The 21,853-nt window shown below is 35.5% G+C and overlaps 1 protein-coding gene across 1 annotated transcript in view; it reads right to left on the bottom strand.

Moving 5' to 3' along the window:
• Nucleotides 1-3,731: 3,731 nt before the first annotated feature.
• Nucleotides 3,732-21,853, bottom strand: part of LOC100368134 (vigilin-like) — a 32,962-nt gene continuing 14,840 nt past the window's right edge. The window contains exons 3-22 of the mRNA XM_085490720.1: nt 19,926-20,219; nt 19,629-19,743; nt 18,843-19,165; nt 18,072-18,287; nt 17,357-17,563; nt 16,849-16,956; nt 16,461-16,644; nt 14,409-14,653; nt 13,986-14,186; nt 13,391-13,522; nt 11,856-12,074; nt 9,079-9,300; nt 8,358-8,576; nt 7,590-7,737; nt 7,047-7,201; nt 6,439-6,543; nt 5,696-5,830; nt 5,234-5,455; nt 4,306-4,524; nt 3,732-4,031 (exon numbers count right to left, since the gene is read on the bottom strand). Of these exons, the coding sequence (XP_085346846.1) occupies nt 3,804-4,031; nt 4,306-4,524; nt 5,234-5,455; nt 5,696-5,830; nt 6,439-6,543; nt 7,047-7,201; nt 7,590-7,737; nt 8,358-8,576; nt 9,079-9,300; nt 11,856-12,074; nt 13,391-13,522; nt 13,986-14,186; nt 14,409-14,653; nt 16,461-16,644; nt 16,849-16,956; nt 17,357-17,563; nt 18,072-18,287; nt 18,843-19,165; nt 19,629-19,743; nt 19,926-20,186 (3,864 nt within the window). The 5' untranslated portion in view covers nt 20,187-20,219 and the 3' untranslated portion in view covers nt 3,732-3,803. The remainder of the gene's footprint in view (nt 4,032-4,305; nt 4,525-5,233; nt 5,456-5,695; nt 5,831-6,438; nt 6,544-7,046; nt 7,202-7,589; nt 7,738-8,357; nt 8,577-9,078; nt 9,301-11,855; nt 12,075-13,390; nt 13,523-13,985; nt 14,187-14,408; nt 14,654-16,460; nt 16,645-16,848; nt 16,957-17,356; nt 17,564-18,071; nt 18,288-18,842; nt 19,166-19,628; nt 19,744-19,925; nt 20,220-21,853) is intronic.

The following is a 21,853-nucleotide window of genomic DNA, read 5'->3' as shown; positions in this document are numbered from 1 at the left end:
TGCTGTGACCAATCAAGACTGTTTGCATAAAATGTTGTTCCCGTTTCCGATGCCCCTCCCGTTCAATTTTGTCCTTACAATATCCAGACTAGGTATTTACATAAAATCAATAGGCACTAAAAACCTACCATTATTAGACATGTTAATGTGCACATTGTAAATAGCTTTAAAAAAAGTCAGCGAATTCACAAAATTTTGTAGCAGCAGTGAAAATTCAGTGAAAAATTGTTTCAACTGTTCGCTATTTAAAAAGGGATCCATCTATTTTTTGCATGGACACACTAGTCTTGTTGGAGAAATTTCTGAAAACTGTATATGGACCCAGTGCATCTGTCCTCTTCATTATATCAACAAACATGAATGAGATATGGCACCATCGAACTGCACTCTTTTAAACTAGATGACTACCAATCATCCATATTGAATGTAATGAAGACAAAAATGTACAAGACATTGCCTGATCGACAAGTGTAATTTGAACTTTCAGTTCAGGCATGTCCGGGATTTGGTTTTAGAATGGTGAAAATGTGATTTTTGCTGCATTTTCAGCTTTAAAATGGCTGCCATTTCACCATTTGGATTATAAATGTATGGGCATATATCAGATGTGAATATTATAGGGCCTTGATGTACGGCATTGCTTTTCTGATTGGGTTCAAAATGGCTGACCCACAGCCATTTTAGTTTACATGTAATGCTGTTCAAACTTCTAATATACATGTACATTTGATAAACATTCAAAATTGCGGTCATTTTCATGCATTACAAATTCCAGGCTCAGATTAGAGTCATACAGCTATTGTTCAAACTTGATACATACATTGAACACAAGTCATTGTCAATGACACGTCCCCGTTCCGTTCATATTTGAGTGGCATATACATTCAAAGCAGATCATGACTGAAATGCACCTGTATATGTACAACACATTGTACTAAATCTGAACAAAATCCATCCATGCATGACTGAGATCAGGTTCCGGAATTGTGAAAATACGTGATTTTGATGCATTTTCGGCCTTAAAATGGCCATCACTCAGCTATTGTTAAGCGGATCATGAAACAAATGCACATATCTATTTGTGACATGATATACCATGTGTGTGTGAAGTTTGAACTTGATCAATCCAGACATGTCTTGGATATGGATCAAGAACTGAATTTATTAAAACAAAATGGCCGCCAGTCGGCCATTTCGAACTTGATCCAAAAAAAAAAAATAACGTGCATCAAGGTCCTATTATTTTTAATGTATGCACCAAATTTGAACGAAATCCGTCCATGCACAACTGAGATCCGGGTCCGGAATGGTGAAAATGTGTGATTTTGATGCATTTTCGGCCTTAAAATGGCCGCTATTCGGCTATCGTTAATCGGATCATGAAAAAAATGCATGTGCATATGTCCCATATAATGTGTGATGTACGAGTGAAGTTTGAACTTAATCGGTCTATGCATGTTCGAGAAAATCTGGGTTTTAGAGATGTTCAAAATGAACTGCTTAATAGGTAATTAACAATTATTTGCATATTTGAGCCACAAAGCAGAGCTTTGTACAGCAGTATACCAATTCAAAGGTTGGTGTGAATGGTTTGCCAAAAACTACGCATAAATTGGAAGTCATGTGATCAAGTGGCCATTCATTCTCCCATGGGGGCTCAGTTCTTATAGGTTATCGAAAGTAATCAGTCTCTGCTGAGAATGACTAATGGTGAAGTGTTTTAGTTTGACTTTGAGGGCAGGGTGTTCTGCAATTCTGGTTTTGAACCCGAGAAACAGGTTGCTGCACTCTGCATTACTGTGGCTGCAAATTTGTTTCATACACCGAGTTAGAAATATCATCAGCTAATTTGATGAAAATACAACTGATAACGATGTAGTAGCTTCCTGAAAGAAACATTGCTTGCAATGCAGCCGAGTTGTCAATTAGCAGACTATGTTTAGGCAAAAAAAACTTGTGGAGCCCTCAAGTCAAAAAATTAGGTCGGATGGATTTTTTTTTTTAAATTCGTGAAAACTAGGAGTATCGTAAATAGCTAAGGTATATGGAGTTCACAGTATTCAGAACATGTCAGAAATACAGATCAACCTGAGGTTCAAAGTCGCCACTTGCGGGGACCCTGAGGATCAAACAACGGTCTGGGATCCTTAATTTTTAGAGGAAACCCTTTTTTACTGCTTAAAATGGTGAGTTTTTAATATTTGGATCTATTAAAAAAAAAACACGACCCATTATTTCATATTTTTTGGTCCGTCGCTGAGGGCAACAAATTTTTTTTTTTGGCCTGATGAAATATTACTGGCCACATTAGCACTCTTTGCAAGACACAAAATATTCAAATCATTTCACAAGTTGGCGAGCTCTGTTGCTAAGTTGGAATCAACTCGTCCAATATGGCACTTTACGGAATTCATTGTAATAATAAAGCGAGAACAGTAATATTGCTTTAGACTAACATTTTAATAGTCATAATCCATATTCTCTGTACTGACCGGTAATCTTTAGTGTATGGTCATTATACCGTTCATAAGGGTCCAAAAAAGCCATAAGGTCAGTCCAATACTATTTAAAATAAAGACATATAAATTCAAAAGAAAGAAAGAAAGAAAAAATAAAACGCACTATTATCTCCATGTGAAATGATAATACATCAAGTTTGAAATTTTCTATTTCATCAAAATAAACATTAATGGAAGCAATGGATACAATTGGTCAACAACCATCGGCCAATCATGCTGGAATAAAATAGATACTTTTAGGATGGTTGTGTAATATAACTGGACACAAGACAACAAATCCTTTGTAATACATAATTTTGTTAACATTTCCTGAAGAAATAAAATTAGATACGATGTATAACCCTACATTTAAAAAAAATAAGAAATAGAACACAATCGTCTAACAATTTAGATTCTGAAAACTCCCCCACTCCTCCCCATATATATAAAATATTTCAGTGTTGCCACATCCAGTCTATCTATACATACATTACCCACAATGCATCATGAAGTTTTCAATAACACCAAGAAATTATGAATGAGGAAAAAAGGGTATGAAAATAATTTCAATTAAAAACCTTTTTTTACCCATGTTTTAATACAAGCACCAAATTAATCTGAAGGCCAAAAAGCATCATGTACCAGGAATCAACGACAATTTACAGTAACAAAACTGAGGCCAGCAATCAACAGTATTAGGCAATATCTTACAAATATTGCAGCATTAATTCTAATTGCACTTGTATACAATGTTCTTAAAACTGGTTTGAACCTGTTTAGACAAGTTTGAATTGGGAAAGGATAGCATAGAAATAAAAACAGATTTAAAACGTAGAACATTGCAAGACAATTACTTTACATTGCAAAAAATTTCTCTCAGTATTGCAAGGTTAGTCAAACACTAAAACACTGCTATGAATGCTTGTTGTACAACTTGTTTGATTCCCAAAGCCACATTCTGTTCACAACTTAATTAGCTCAGTTGCAACTGAAAGGGAGATTCACAATTGTGACCAATTTATTTACACAAATTCACCTTAATGTGCTGGATGTACCAAGATTTTTGGCAAACACCAATCATGGCAATGGTAACAGTCAACCAATCTTGTAGTGTGAGCTAGCTCATCTCTGCTAACCCGATCCAGTTCAACTGTTACTAAAACCCCCCACACAAGGTTTCAACATAAAGTACAGAAAATAGTTTCTTTTCCGATACTCCAATTAACTAAGCAGTTTGATATTTTCAAAATTAAAAGATTAAGAGCAGTTTTATTTAGTCTTATATGGTTTGATTATAGGATCATGTTAACGTTTTGATGGCCCCCATCTTGGAGCATTGCCTCCTGATGTAGGGGCAGCAGCAACAGAGCCTAAACTGGGATATTCCTGAGTACTGGTGGTGTCAGGAGGTTTGTTCCAAGGAGCATCTCTTACAACAAAGCCCCTTGGCTGATTCTTCTCTCTGTATTCCGATGTAGACCTTGGAGGAGACATGTACTGTTGTAACATTGATCTCTCTGTGATATCTTGCATCTGAAAAGATAAAGTCATAACAAAATTATTAAATCTTTTAGCCCACTATCAGTTTAACATTTTGAGTACAGGCTTTGGCTTGCACACTCACCTAGGGTAGGTGGCTTTGGCCTCCTTACTATGGCACACTCACCTGAAGTTTTGACTTTCCTATCATGGCATGGGATTACCCTTTTCTGGTGTTAAACGCCAGATACATTTTAAAACTCAGAACCTAAAAACTACTGTATCAGTGATTGGTGCACAGATTTATACAAAACCAAATGCAACTTACAAATTCTTCTTCTAAATTGAGTAGATGGTCCTTTGCATCAAGCACATCATCCTCCATTCCAGTTATGGTAACAAGATCGGGATCCACATCATTGCCTCGAGGGAACCGAATATCAACTTTATAATCTTCCATAACTTTACGAATTGCATGGCCTTTGTTGCCAATTAAACGGGGATGTACACGCTGGTCAATTTTCACTTCTACAGTCGACATATCCTCCTGAAACACCAAATCAATGTCCGTCAATCAACTGCCTTATAAGAAAATGTTCAACAGAGGCACAAACAAGCTCATATGATACAAGAGTCAGGTTTAAAATCTCTCAAAAATTTGAAGAAAAAAAATCTCGTCAAATTTTTAATAGAGATATGTCATTTAACATGGCGTATATTAGTAATGTGCACGAGTGGGCATAATTTGTAACATCAATACAAAGATTAATAAATTCTGCAAAGACATGAAACTTGATGTTGATTGTGTTTTGTTGGTCAAAGATCAACATAATGCAAAACTAATGAGTCTATTATGGCTTGCCATTGTACCAAATGATGACAGACTGATGACCAAACAAAACCCAAAACACAAGTTCCTGCTTTGGATTTTGTCTGAAATGTACAAAGGTGGGTGCAGACACTATGCTGACACACAAAGGTTATTTTGATTCAGTAATACACGATTCAAAAATGTAAAATTTACCCAATGTACCAGGTATATAAAATTGGGTTATTAGAATAAACAAATTCTTAGAGAGGTCCATCTCAAGGTTCCTACATAACTAAATAATAAAGCCACATGCATGGCTAACTTATCACGACAAATTCAAATATGTGAAGTTGATGACTGAACAAACAGTAAATATGAATACTAGTAACTCCACTTGACATTCTCAACTGTTGAGATAAAAACTAAATTATGTGATTAAACTTACTAGTTCCTGAACAATCTTGAGGATGGCTTGTTTAGCAGCTTCAGCATTTTGTTCATATCCAGTTATTGTGATTGTGTTCATTTGCTCACTATCTCTATCAGGAAACTGAATATTAACAGAGTGGTCCTGTCGAATTTTAGTTATTACTTGTCCTCTACGACCAATAATCTTGGGGTGATGTACGGGACTCACATTTACAGTCAGCTGAAAGTTACGCAAGACCTACAATACAAAGATTATACATTTAGAGACAAAACTACATGTACACGTTTATTTTACAAGCAAATACACCGCCTTTGAATACCCCTATCATGTTCAGTCAGTGACTATTTGTCCTATCAGAAGTAAATCTTGATTGGACATGAACAAAATATTGCATTTATTGTATACTGGACTTGATTTATTTAGGAGCTATAAATAGAACAAATACAGTATGGTTAACAGCTTCAAACAAAAACCTACCCTGTCTTCCTTTTCTTTTTCCAGTTCCTCAACTCTATTCAGTAATGCAATCTTTGCATTTTCTACATTGTTGACTGGGCCTGTTACTCTGATTATACTGGATTGCTGTGCTGGAGGTGGTATGGCAATATTTACCTGCAAGAGATAAAACATCAAATGACAAATTAATTTGTAACTATAGTATTTACTATTTATTTAATTGATATACAAACTAATGTTTGACACACTGAAACTAGCCGCAAGCAGACTAAACTAGCGGCAAGCAGACTAAACTAGCGGCAAGCAGACTAAACTAGCGGCAAGCAGACTAAACTAGCGGCAAGCAGACTAAACTAGCGGCAAGCAGACTAAACTAGCGGCAAGCAGACTAAACTAGCGGCAAGCAGACTAAACTAGCCGCAAGCAGACTAAACTAGCCGCAAGCAGACTAAACTAGCCGCAAGCAGACTAAACTAGCCGCAAGCAGACTAAACTAGCCGCAAGCAGACTAAACTAGTCGCAAGCAGACTAAAACTAGTCGCAAGCAGACTAAACTAGTCGCAAGCGATTCCCCACCAATATTTCTTATTATTCAGAGATTATCAACTGAGGGTTTGAAAGAGACAGAAGTTGACTTTGGTGTACTATGCATCAAACAACTATACAAGGATGCCACTAATAATCTATTACAAAGAGGAGCAAGTTTTCATCTAAGGCATGACAAACTAACATTACAAAGAGGAGGGAATCTTCATTATACTCACATCATGATCATCCATCATTCTCCTCACACCAGCACCCTTAACTCCGATGATGAAACGATGAAATTCAAATGGTACAGTTACTTCTTCTGTTACAGGAACCAAGGCCTACAATATAGAAATTAACAAGTTACAGACTGAGAAATGACTGGACAGTAACACCCTGGAAGTCACAAGATCATTATTATAGTATCCCAAAAATACAACTTGAATCTGTCAGATTTGCCTTTCTCTAATAATAAAAACAAACATGGCTGCCACCAGAGTTGGACTCTGCAAAGAAGTTGGCTGATTCTGTTCTAAACTTTTTGTATTTTGGCATTCCTATGATGTATCCTTGGAAGGAAAAGATGTATAATAATAAGGTTATTACGAGGATACCGACAAGTATACACTCAAACAGTACGCGGCCCCATCAACCTACGCTGCGCGTCTGTCGATACTCCTGCTGTAATGTCTTCGTGTATACTTTTGTATACTTTAATAACCTTACATTAATACCACATATTTTTAATGCTTCTGAGCACATTGCTTATGCCACTCATGACTAATAATTTTTAGTGTGAATTTATTGTAAACAGTTATAGCAGCAATTGAAGATAGTATCTCACCAGTAGAGCAGCTTTAGCACGGTCACAATTATCCTGCTTGCCAGTGATAATTATTGTATCACATTTCTTGGGTTTATCATCTTCACTGTTCTCACTTCCGCCATCGCCATTGACAACAGGTTCAATGGGTTCACCATTGCCATTATTTCCATTACCTATGAACCAAATAGTGTCAATAATGGTAAACACAAACATCATCTACACTAATTTCAGAAAACCTATTGGTGTTTGGAAAACCTAAGGCAAATACTTTTCTTGCACCAATGAAAAATGATTGATTCTATCCCCCCATACAAATAAAGATTTTTTTAGTTAACATGTAAGGCACATTGTGTTTTACGGGAAAGGAAATGCCAACGTGCAGCTGTAACATAGTCAAGTCAGCCATTTTGTGAACAGTTTTAGCAGATGAAACGCAAGACAAATTAACATTTTCAAAACTTGTTCACCATTTTAAGTTCGACATTTTTCTTCGCCATGATGTAACGCATGTATTCAAAATAGAGATAATGACTTGTTTGACATTTGTTTTATTTTACTTACTTTCTGCATTCATGTTCATATTACGATCAGGGAATTTGATTCCTACTTCATACTCTGATGTAATGGCCTGTACTTTGGATCCTTTGGCCCCCATAACAGTGCGATGGTTTTTCTGGTCAATTATACATTCAACAGTCACTTGGGATTCCTAATAGACAGAAACAATATTCAAAAGATACCCTTTATAACCAATATAATTTAGTCAGGAAAATGCAATATTAATAAACCGCCTTGAATCAATGTTATCAATCACCAGGGTGAAAATTAATTTTTAGTGATTTTGAATGCACTAATTTGGCTTTCATATATTGTAAAATTATTTGACAAGCAAAAATTTACTGTGGAAGGGGTTAGTTCTACAACATTACCCATGACTGACCAACTGACCAACAATTGCAAGATACACTCAAATATTAAGAGAACCACAACACAAATCAGCACAGACACATGGTTAAAACCCCATGGAAAAGGCTCAATACTACGACTGCACAAACATCAAAGACACAATTGTAAACGTCGTTAACGCGAAGGCCAATAATGGTCACTGTCTGGAATTTTGGTAATAATCTGCAGAGTTTCTTTGATAGAAACAACAGAATGTAATCCAATTTAATATTCCTCTTCTTATTACACACTTGTAGATGGACTACTACATGCATGCCTTTGTAAAGAGGGCAAGGTCTCACCCCCCCCCTCCAATGACTACTTGCCTGAGAACAGTGCCTGAGTTGTCACAAGGAAGTGTCAATACAGAGAACAAGTACTTACCAAGTCTTGCACGATTTCTAATATTCTATTTTTGGCTCCCTCAACACAATCTTTAGCTCCTTTCACTGTCACTTTGTCATTCTTGGTTCCACTTCTAGGAAAACTAACAGTAACACCACCATAGTCATCTGCTATATCCCTCAATACTTGACCACGGCGGGCTACAAAATGACGATGGAATTTGGGATCCACACTGATCTCACTTTCAGCAATATTATCCTGTTAACAGATTATTTGTTATTTATGGTGCAATAATTAAACCAATAGTTGAACAATTTTCAATAATTATTGTCTAAGCAGACAAGATTAAGCTAAGTTAAGTTAAGTTAAGTTTAGCAAACAGTACATTATTTAATACAGTACACTTTTTGTATACATCAATTGACAAGGCATTTCTCAGACTGAATTGGGAGCTGTGTTTTTGACAGACCAGGCTAAGTTAATAGCACATTATTCAATACAATACACTATACATTTAATAACAAATTCAATTAAATGGAAGCCTTGTTTTTAACAGATACACTACATTCTATACATGACAAACTACACAGCTGTTCCTTCAATCGATTGAACATCACCCATCAATTTAATTATGTCAGAAGCCAGAATAAAAACAAAACAAGATAACAGATGCTTGGTGCAATTCAAAATATTATTACAGCATAGAAATACTTGCTATGTAAACATATGCTTAGTATATCTATACCAAAGGTCAACTTACCAGATTTTTAATAAGTTGTTCCAATTCTCCCTTTGCGTCATCTACGCATTCCTTCTTTCCTATAATTGTAATCAGCTCCTGGTCCTCGTCCTTTGAAGTTGGGAAGACAATACGTGCACCAGTTCTGTCACGTACTTTTCTAATATTCGTCCCACCTCTACCAATTAAGAACTTATGATATTCTGGTTTAGCATGTACTTCAGCTGTAAAGCTAGACTGGGCCTAAAAAGTTTCATAAACAATTCAGTATTGGAACTCCTGTACACAAAGTTGTGTATACCAAATTAAACACAAGTCATGTACTCATGACTTGCCTTATATATGCAAGGGCTGGCGTATTATTATACAAGGTGGGGCAGATAACAGCACAAGATGGGAAGATGGACGAGGAGAGAGAAGATCACTGCAGAGGGTGGGGGAAGGTAATTTACATCTATAGATTAACCAACAAGCAGCCAGTCGACTGAGATAGCTCCGCTGTTAGCAATGCACATTTCAATTAAAGAACAGAAGATATCATTAGAAAATGAACAATATGTATAGTATCAAAGCAATCAGACTTGCGGTTTTCAAAAAAAATTCAAAAATATCACTTTTAACCAAAAATAACAAAAATAATCATCAAAATTAGATAATTGAAGATATCACAACAAAATGAACAAATCTGAGAGAGAACCACCCAAGGTACCTTCCTAGAAAGTTTCACAGCTATACAGTTTGTGGTTTTTAAGAAGAAGTCAAAAATGTAAAGTTGACGACGGACAATCAGTAATACTATAAGCTCCGCTCAACTTAGTCGACAACAGGGCTAAAAAGAATTGTTAGGCAAATAGGGCAGTTTGGGGAGTAGTTGCAGAAAGGAAAGGTAAAGGAGTATCGTAAAATTCCTTTTTGAGACCGCGGCTTTAATTAAAATTCATTTTTACAATGGACGAATTCAGATGCGTGAAGTCTTGGTGCGGCTTTAATTAGAGCATTCACTTCGGTAACAGTGGGAATTTTTTTCAGAAAACAAAGGAAGGAATAATGATATGCTAATGAGATGCACGACACTCGATTGCAACTTTGTTGCAATTCTAAGGCACTTTCGGATTTTTACACACAGACAAACTTGTACACAAACGAAATTTCACACTGTACAACATACTGCACAATAAATAATATCTACAAATAGATTTGTATGCATTTGCAGATTACGATACTGTATACTACAATCTCTTGAATAGATTAATTCGTTAGCACCGGTCACTCTTTTAGTAACCGTGCAGACAGCCGTCTGACAGTCGATTGCGGCATGTTCGACTTCCGGCAGAGTGACTGTACATTCCATGTTTAATCTAGACATCGGGGAAATTAAAATAAAAAAAGTCAATCAAAAAAAAAATGATAACGAAAAAAATACTCCGTATATTATTTAATGTAATATATATTTATTTTCTTATTTTTGATAACGAAAAGTATATTCTAAAAGAAGTCAAAACAAAAACGAATGCATTCTTAGTAGCAAATGATCACGGTAACGGTCATGCTGCTTCACACAAGTGAATAACTTACTTGTTTTGAAGTGTTACAATTGCTGATTATTAATCAGTAGTGATTACAATAATGTACAAAAAATAAATTCGTTGAATTGTTGTGAAATTTCAACAGTTTCACCGCAAGCGAATGATTTTGGTCACATATAAATGCTCGATCCGATACGATATCCGCCATGTTAGTTCAAACATCTTTAGTGACTTGAAACTTATGTTGACCTGATAGGTCAAGTCGCTAATTAACCAATCGAAACGCTGGATGGTGCAAACGTGATTAAATTACCATAGCTCATTTAAATATGTTAATGTAGTTCAGCGACCTCATGGTAAACGAAACACGAAAGAGATTTACCGTTGTTGTAGTGCAATCGTTTGGCTTTGATTTTGATGGGAAAACGACATGATTTTTTTTTAAATCAAGAAATTGGTTGTTTTCGACAGATAAGCTGAGCATTGAAGAAGAATTTAACATTTTTGAAGATAATAACAGCTCATTGTCGAAACGCAGTTTACCCAGTCACGTTACCCACAATAAACCTGTACTCTGGAATAAGCGTCAATGACTACGGAAAACCTTAATTAGACTCTAATTTAAGCGTCAGGAATCATTGCCTTAATTTAAAATTAAATGGTATATCTTTTTCTGAAATATGTGGTGGCTGTTTGGTTTGTGAAAGTTTGGGGTGCGGCTTATATTGCAGACTTTTCCCTGGGATCAAAACTTGTCAATTTCAACATGAAACAATGTCTCAAGTTAGGGGTGCGGCTTCTATTAAAGCTGCGGCCTCAAAAAGGAATTTTACGGTACTACATATTGGATTGGGTAGATGTGGGATTACCATATTAGGATTACTTGCTGTTCTGTTGCGATTATTGTGTGCTTGTGTGAATTAACCGCTGCATATCGCCATTGTACCATGATATGTCGTTTGTCTGGTGTATATTCGCATGCTTGATGGTTGTATTGTTAGTTTGACTTCAGCCTTCATGACAATGCACTGACATGAAGTGTGATGGCAACCAAGACATATGGGGTTGATGCACGTACGTTGATGCACATGCTACTATGCCCATTGTACCAGTTTCCAAACAACTGTTCAGCCAATGTCAACTTTTTATAATGTTAAACAAAAATCAGTATTCAATGGGAAATTACATTTACTATTCATAAAAAAAATGCCTAAATTTCTTGCTTTAAGACTAATGGCAACTTAAATTTGGATTGTGTTTATGTAATCTTACCCTTTCATTTGCCAATTCCATTAACTGTTTCTTTGCTTTATCCACATCATCCTTGGGTCCTCTCAATGTGACCTTGTCACTCCCTGATCCTTCATTAGGGAAGTGAATCATCACACCACCACAGTCTTCCATGATGGAGCGTACCAAGCGACCTTTGGCACCAATCAGGGACTGGTGATATTTAGATGCTATACTGATCTCAAGCTGGGTAACATTGGCCTGCATCAAAACATAGTAACATTTGGTGAATATTAATAGGTGATTTTCAGTTCAACCGCGAGATCTCGCGAGATGCATGAAAGACGCAGGTTGAACGTCTGCCGCAAAAATAGTTTTGATTTCAAACTCTAATTTTGATATTTCGTAGCTCACATCGACCGGCCGATCTTCGACAGAGGAATATTGCTTTCGAATACCCTCACTTAATTAAAATTGTCTATCAAATGTGTACAGGACATTATTAAGCATGGAAATGCCTCCCAAAATATTTTTGCGTTTGTCGAATCCCATACGATGTTCGACGCCACTACGACCTTTGTCCTGTTTTTACATTCGATTTCACACAACACACGATTCTTGCAGTGAGCGGAAAATGGTCTATTGACAACGTGCTTAAACATACTTATAACGGATACAGAATACAACTAAAAGCAGAAAGCTATAAATCTAGATGACACTAGACAAGCATGTTCAAGTAACAGTGCACTACAAACAGTGACCTCATCTGCATTGGCTTGGAAGGTTGAATATCAATCCATAGCCAGGTTTACAATCGTCAATTATTAACCTGAACCAATCAAAATCCAACCTTCTGGGTGACTGCAGCTTAGCTAACAACTACCACAGTTAATCTGAAGCATACATAAACCAAACCAAACATAGCATAGCATAACTATTGCAACATGCCCTATTCAGAATATAGATTAAGTAAATTGATGGATTCACTATTTTTGGCATAACAAAAGTAAGTTTTAAAGTCCTGAATCAATGCATTAATATATGTAATAAACATTGTGCATCAAAAATACAGGCACAATTTTCACCAAAAGGTACAGTGAAGTACGGTAGTTATAATTACCCAAAATTACTTAATCCTACATGTACTATTATAATATTAATCTCAATGTCACTTATAGAATAAAATAAAGTTACCACTTAATAGTGCCGGAAAATACAGTCCGAGTGAATGTCCAAATTTAACCATAGAAGTATTGTTTTTCTTTACAAACAAGTGAATTTACATCCTAGAGTTAATTTTGTTGATATATACTACTTACCAATACCAACAAGTAGGAGACAACTTTAAGTGAAATTTAACTAACTTATAGATAGAACATAGCACAAGGCTAAGATCACAAACAGAATTCGAAAAAAATTTAATAAAACTTGGGAAAAGTTTTACAACAAAGTCAATAATAGACATTTCCTTTGTATTTCCTTAGTTTTGACCATAGACACCTCTGTGGGAAGCACAACCAACAGAGCAGGTATCCAGATTTGATACTGCAGGATAGAACAGAATACAAGGTACTCACAAGTTCTTTCTGAATTGCTTGTATTTTGTCTCTTGCCAATTCTACTTGTGGTTTCTTTCCGATAATGATAATCACATCACTATCACTATCCTCGCTTGGTATTTCAATTCGTGTGTCAGTTTCGTCTTTGATCTGCCAACACAGACATACAACAATAAGTCAATGACATAGACCAAGTTTGTATTAATATTAGACGATACAAGTATAAAAAAAAAAAAGGTTTAACATATGCCTGAAAATGATGAAATGTTTCAATTCTAAGTCTTCTTAGAAGAAAATGACCACTAATACCAATTCAATTGTGACAGCAGTTTTCAAAAACTTGTGATATGTATTCATTACAAACTACCAAGAGTGATTTTAACAAAAACCATGGTTGACAATAGGATTTTAACAATAGGACAGATTAAACAAATGTTCACATGTTGCAGTCTTTAATAATCAAAATTAGCAATGTTCATTATGTACAAATATTTCACATCATAACCCTAAGACTACAAAGCTTTGGAATGATGCAAATGCAACCTAAAGCATCAATAATCAGCATTCAGCAATGAAATCATGTTGAGAGTCAAACCAACCAGGTTTTACATACCTTGCTAATAGTAGCTCCACCTTTACCAATAATATTTTTATGGAATTTCTTGAAAATAGGTATCTCCACTTTATAATTATTAGCGACCATCTCAGTGTTCAGCTGGTGTAGAAACCTGTAACACTTATCAACGTCTTGTCTGGGTCCACGTAATGTCACAACATCTGACTTTCTACCAGGGTCAGGAAAAGTGATGCTAACCTATCAAAACAATGACAGCAACAATACATTTATATAAATTGATACTTGTGACATAAATACTTAGAACATTGTACTTGACATGGTCACTAGGAATAGGAGGTCCTTTGTACAACATTTTTTTTTTCTTGAAGTCGCAATTCAAAAATTGCCCACCTGAAATGCTTGTAGAAAATGTTTGAATAGACTTAACTTTAAGTGATGGAATTTTAATGAGTGGCTTACTTGATTGAATTTGTCTCTGATGTCACGGATATTGTTCCCTTGAGTTCCAATCATTGTTCTGTGAAAACGCTGTTCAATCACTATATCTTTGGTCTTTTCATTTTCCATTTTGCGTACCATTTCTAGTAGTTCATTCTTTGCCTTAGTAACCCCCTCAGGACTGCCTTCGATGCGGATACATCTACTCTGTTTTTCCTCACCTGGTATGTGGATGGATACGCCCGTCTCTTCTTTGATACGAGAAACTGAAGAAAAAAAACATTACAACCTTGCGAGAGAATCTAGATTAAATGAATGGATGGATGAATGATACAAACTAATAATGAACAATCTTTTCTTTGAATGGCAAAAGGAAGTATAAACGTTCTGAAACAATGCAATAATATATCTAAATATTTTGCATAAAAAATACTGGCTAAAATTGAATTCTGATTATAATTACATGAAATGAATACATAATTACATGAAATTAATACGTAACACCAGAATTTTCATTGTCAATAATTCCCAAAGAATTGCATTCGTACAAGACAGCATTCTGATTGGTTAATATCAGACTTGACCTGATCGAAAACAGATGAAGAGAATGATGAAGATTGACTTCAAACTTTCAGAGCCAAATAATTTATAAATTCTGATAGTAATGACATCAACAGATTTGAGTTGTGTTTTTGTCCAGTATAACAGAACTATGCGTGTCCCATGACTACTGTCTACATGTCTGCTCACTCGCTAGCCCTGGGCACTATTTTCAGAAAAATGTTTAACAGTACTGTGGAATACTTTATTTTAGCTGGAACTAATTTTCGCTGAAGAGTGTTTTGTATGGAATTTATTTTCACTGATTATTAATAAATTGAATTTGAAATATAGGAAAAATAGTATATTAGCTGGATTTTATTTTCACTGAATCGTCCCTTCAGCAAAAATAAATTTCAAGCAGTGTTTTACAGTAAGTAATTATTAGTGATGAAATGTGCTCATTTTATTTCCCAAAAGGAGTTAATATTCCTCATACTCTGGCATATAACAAAAATTATCATAAGAATAATTTCCGAATAAAGGGTGTTCCAGCTTGGCACCCACTCCCTAAAAACAATTTTTAAAGTCTAGTATCCGAGGCGTTAAGTCAGACAAGTACAGCAAGTGTGAGCACTTGACTGACAATCGTAAAATATGGTTCAAAGGTCATACAACCACCCTTCCCATGCTACTTTTTAACCAGTCACAATCCAGTACAAGCGGCTCTGAATTTGTGTCAACCATGTGACTAATACGAACAGGAATAATTGTGTGAGAACACTCATTTTGTTCACTGTTCAAACAAACAGGTCCAAATTATTAATGAGATGTTTTAGTTTCTATTCCTCCTATTATTACACACTAGTAGATGAAATGCTACAAGCATGCCTTTGTACAGAGGTAATGTAAAATACTTTATTCTCCCTTGCCATTAATTTTCGCTATTTTTGCTGAAGGAGTGATTCAAGGAAAATAAAATCCATCGAAAATACCTTTCCCCCCCTATATTTTACATTCAACTCGTCAAAAATCAGTGAAAATAAACTCCATACAAAATACCCAAAAAGGCTTTTTAGTGAAAATTAATTCCAGTGAAAATAAATTATTTCACAGTAAGTTTACTGTATTGTATGATGAATACTTTTTCTATAAGTACAGTCTGCATAAATGAGGTGTATCTAGTCGTATTTTTTAATTGGCCTACAATATATCTCGATTTTCATTATTGTATTAGAAGAACATGTTCAATAGAAGCGCATATAAACCGAAAATTGCACATGTTGTATGTGGAATAATTAAAGCGGGGGAGTGGTCACCTGCTCATGCATCTGATGGCCATAGCGTGTCATAGTTTACAAACAAGCGTCTACCCATGAGCCTTTGCATTTCAACGCATGTTATCGTCGCTTGGGTGCACAGGTGACGACCCCTCCACTTTAAAATATGGCTTATTCTCTTCATAGTAACATGTAAAGTGCTGCTAATAGAGGAAATACAGTACTTGCAATAATAAATACACTGGTTACTTACCGTTAGCACCGCTTTTGCCAATGATGTGCCGATGATATTTTGGGTCTACTTCAATCTCAGCGAAGACAAATCTGCTTTGTAGATCTTGTGTTATGTCATCCAAAGCCTTTCTTGCTTGTTCTACCTCTTCTGGTGGTCCCTCAACTGAAATGGTATCTTTTCCCTCTTCAAATTCAACATGAACCTGATATAATGAATCAAGGTAAGAAAGATTAACACTAAATGCAGAGTCAAATAGTTTAATATTCTTTATTCAGGTGAAAACATGAAATTGGTAGTGTGACATAAGATGAAATGAAATTGACATTATAGATACATTGAATTAAATGAATAAATCATTTCATGGAAATTTTTAAAGTACATGTCATCTTGGAACATTAAAAGTTACCTTTGGTAGATTTTGTGTGATGCTTCTGATGTTCTGTCCTTTTCGTCCAATGATGAATTTATGCAGCCAAGCTGGTGCCCTGACTTCAACAATAACTATACTGTTGGCCTGTAAGTCAAAGAAAATTAATAGTTCGTTATTTAACGACTTATGATGTATCCAATTACCCAACTAGATTTTTAAAGTAAACGAAACATGCTATACACGTCCATCTTCTCTAGCAAAGGTCTAAGTTTATCCGGCCAAGCCTATAAACAGACCTTGGCAGAACGACCATCAAATATGCGTATTCTAACAGTTTTGTGTGGGAGGGATATCATCATAGCGACAAAAACAGGAAGTGGAATTTTGTTTTATAATTAAGTACGTCCAAGCTGATTGGACGCCTTGTTTCGAGGCGTGCCCAATCAGATCTCACTGCTTAAGATACGCAATTAGCCTAGCGATCCCATATGGTATGGTGTAGAGGCCTATAGGTGCGATTCAGAAAATGATACACGTCTAATACCTTGGCATACACTTGGGTAATAGCAGGTCCCAACTTGTCTTGTTCTCCACGCAGGGTTATTGTCTCTGATGGACTATCTGTAGGTGGCAGCTCAACAGAAACACCAGTTTTTGCTAGGATTTCCTGGATGTTGTTTCCACGGGGACCAATAACATATTTGTGTTGTGACTTGCGAACTTCTAATGATACTGTGGTTGTCTTGCGTTTCTGGAAAAAATAATTGAAAATTTCAAGAAAGAGTGTTAGTGTCCATCTTTGGAAATGGCCTGTTTTTACTTAATTGAAAACTATAATGATTATAGACAATCTAGTTATCGTCCATTTTTGGTCCATCACAAAATATAATACAAGTATTGTATAAATAGAAGAGTACATGCGAGTTTGTAAACCGAGTGCCTAGTGCTACTGCCAATTGTGTATGGTGGCACAGTCATTGTCTATACACTGCACCATTATTTAAATGGTACTATGCAACAGAGTGGGATGCAGTTTCTATGGAACACCTAGACAGAAGAATGTCTTATTTTGGTTCTCAATTTTTCAAAAAGAATGGTGCAGCTTCTAATATAATTTCGTTAGTACCAAAAATATTGATTTAACCACTGATTATTCAGCATCTACTGTTAAGTTAGAGTACAGTAAGCATACACCCATATAATGCAATGAATAGATGTACTATGCAAGGTGCAATGAATCAGCGATTAAATGAACATACCTTTTCCTCGTATATAGTCATAATGGTGTGTATCGCTGCCATGACACCTTCCTTTTCACCAGACACCACAATTTCATCTTTCATAACACTGGGAGGAGGAACATTAATCCTGGCTCCAGTTAATTCACTTAGTTCTTGGACGTTTTTATTGTTTGGGCCGGTTATAAATGGATGGTATGGTTTCTCAATGCGAAGACGTTCAAATGCTAGCTTTGACTGAAAATAAAAACAATACGTCTTAGGATATAAATGTACATCTTAAAGTACCACAGCTGAACAGCATTCAATTTATGTAAACATGGCATTGTACACATTAAATATAGAACATAGTAAAGCACAAGGACAATGGGGCATTAATATTGTCACCAACAGTCCCCCCCCCCTCCTTTTTTTCATTACAAATTCACAAAATGGTCTTGTGTATAGTCTGCACATTCCCTCAGAAGATTGGGACAAAATTAGCCAAATTTTTGAGTAAAAACTGAAATTGACCCAATTTTTGTCTGTTGGCTCCAAACTTACAGTTAATTGCCAGAAATACTGAAGAATACAAGAAAAAGATGCAGAAAAATGTGGGCTAGAAAGTCTGGTGGTGAAATGGTTAAAGAAATTTGTCCAACTGTCAAAATTAATATTCTCTCATACCAAAGCTACAAACAGTTTTGTTGACATTATTTCCACGAAAACACATTTGCAGTCTTGCACCTACTTCTTAACAAATCTGGTTCTAGAGGACTGCTGAAGAAAAATGAAACAAAGTTTTGTTTATACCTGTTCCTCAGAAATGAGTTGTATTTCGTGTTTAGCTTTGTCAATACCATCCCTAGTACCAGTGATTCTCAGTACATCAGAATTGTCTTCAGTGCGAGGTATAGAAATCTTAGTAGCAGTATTTAGCTCAAGATCTTTCAGTTTTGCACCATGTTTGCCGAGAATAAAACGATGATGTTCCTTTGGGATGCTCAGAGTCACGTTAGCTTGTGTTTGCAGTTTGGAAAGAAGTTCTCTCCTTGCCTGCATCACAGCATCTGTCTTTCCAGTCACCATTATAGTTAGACTTTGATCCTTGGACAAGCTCATCTCAATGTGTGTACCTGAAACAGAACACATATTTACATTAAACTCTTATCATACGTTGTAATTACTAAGAGCATGGCAATTAATCAAGCTGCATGTACATCTTTCTTGAAGTCTACATGGACATTATAAAGAATTAGAGTGGCTTAGAAAATTCAAGACAGACTTGATTTTGAAATGAATGTCACAGTCCAGTCATTTAATTATAAAATACTCGTGTTAAAATAATACATGGAACATCTGCAAACAGTTGAATTAATATGTACTCTATGTGGGTACAACTTATCATAAAGTGATTTCCCTTAATTTAGTATTGTACTGATATAACTGAAAACTTCCATTGATTGCAACATACGTGCAACCAAACTGTGTCTCATACTTGCTGAGCCTGAAACTGGGACTAATAAGTGGGATGTACCACGCCATGTTGTATGGTTTTATTTAAGATGGCTTAACAGCAAGATCCAAAGTTCAACTGACCTGTCTTCAGCATGATGTCATAACATATTTTGTTAGACTGTTCACCAGTTTCACCAAATCGCTGTTCTAATGTTAGATCCCGATAACGTCTCTCTTCCAAAGGAACATGAAACACCTACAAATAAAATTGACCAATTCAATTCCGTATTCAGGGCAAGCATCATTTATTTTCCTGTACTGAAGTAATTATTGAACAGTTCTTGAAGGTCTATAAAAACAGATGATCGATGCATGTTTATATACACTTCAAGTGCTCATCTTTTATTACGAGCTTGACACAAATGTTTAAGACCTTACCTGAGTTACATTGGATGATCTAAGCGCCATCTTAGGATAAGCAATATGGCCAACAATTTCTGCAGTTGTACGTGGTGAGGTTGTTGTCACGGTTGAAGTCGTCGTTTCTGATTTCTCTAATGATGCTGGCAATGGAGGGAAAGCCTCAGCATAAGTAGGCTGGTAGGCTTCCTCATCCACTGGTTTAGACGTAGACGGTGATGGTATCATTTCAACAGCCTCTGTGCTCCCAGTGTTATTACTAGTTGGATCCGAATTCATGGTCGGTTGCCGTTTTCAAGTCTGACAGTACCACTGAAATGGGAGAAATGAATGCTTAGCACATACCCATACTCAGAAACCCTTGCTTTCAGGAGTCCAAGTCACAAGTCATTGCCAACAACATTTTTTAGTGTCAATTATAAACAAGCCATGCATGGCACCAGTCACAGTTATCAAATTTAAGATGTATAGTAATATAGTTGGGAACATGTCAGAGATATGGATCCAGAAGCTGATGCTTGATTATGATGATTTTTTAACATTATAAAAATAATTGACATTCAGTCATCTTGTATCTGATTGTCAAACAAGTACTTGTCTGGAACAGCATTAATTAAAACAAAATGGCCACCGGTCGGCAATTTTGAGTATATGTATGACATGATGTATAATGAATATATAAAATTTTAACATAGTGAAAGCATGTCAGAGACATGGCTCTAGAACCACATTCATTAAAACAAAATGATTGCCATAGAAATCAGCACAGGCATGGAGAGGGGAGGCGAGAACTGAGTGAAATGTGTAATGTCCAAATGTTGAGTTTTGGGACCAGTCAGTCAAAGTTCAACAGAACAAAAAAATAATTGATACAAACTTTAAACAAGCAGCCTGTCGGCTGAGATAGCTCTGCTGTTAGCAATGCACATTTCAATTAAAGAACTGAAGATATCATTAGATCAAAGAAAGCTTAGAAAGAACTCCCGTGTGCTGAGAGTATTGGAGACACATTAAATATAATTCGAAATTACTTAGCTGAAAACTAATTATGCAAATCAGAAAATTAATATGACCAGATTTGAGTGTAAAACTAATGGGGTCTGCGCAATGTAACAGAAAATCTATGTTTCCAAGTTTAATTGAAATGTGATTAGAACCAATAAATTATGAATTATTATGCTTATTAGGGAATTAATATGAACAGATTTTTACCCCAAACTAATTAGGTTTGTACATTGTCCTAGAGCATCTTTGTACTAAGTTTCATTGAAATGGAATAATTAGTACTTTAGATATCAGTGTGAAAGCTTAAAATTGGTTAATTATGCAAATTAGGTAATTAATATGTACAGATTTTAACCCACAATTATTCAGGTCTTTCTATTGTCCTACAGCATCCATGTACATTCATTGATATGTGATGTATAGTACCCGAGATATCAGTGTGAAAGTTGGTTAATTATGCAAATTAGGTGATTAATATGCACAAATATTTACCGGAAACTAATTGGGTCTGCATAATTCTAGATTCATTGAAATGTGATGATTATTACTTTAGATATCAGTAGAAAAACTGAAAATTAATTATGCAAATTAGGTAATTAATATGCACAATTATTTACCCTAAAACTAATCAGGTCTTTGCATAGTCCTAAAGGATCTATGTACCAGGTTTCATTGAAATGCGATGATTAGTACTTGAGATACCCATGGAAAAGCTGAAAATTAACTAATTATGCAAATTAGGTGATTAATATGCACAAATATTTATCGGAAACAATCTCTGCATAGTCCTTGAATATGTAAGTACCAAGTTTCATTGAAATGTAATGCTCACTACTTATATCAAATGCTGAAAATTAATTAATTATGCAAATTAGGTAATTTATATGTACTGATATTACCATAAAAACTATCAGGTCTGTGCAGTGTCATGACATCTATGT

The sequence above is a fragment of the Saccoglossus kowalevskii genome, chromosome 15 (assembly GCF_978046115.1).
Source record: "Saccoglossus kowalevskii chromosome 15, keSacKowa6.1, whole genome shotgun sequence".
NCBI lineage: Eukaryota > Metazoa > Hemichordata > Enteropneusta > Harrimaniidae > Saccoglossus > Saccoglossus kowalevskii.
This window is presented reverse-complemented; position numbering and strand designations above follow the sequence as displayed.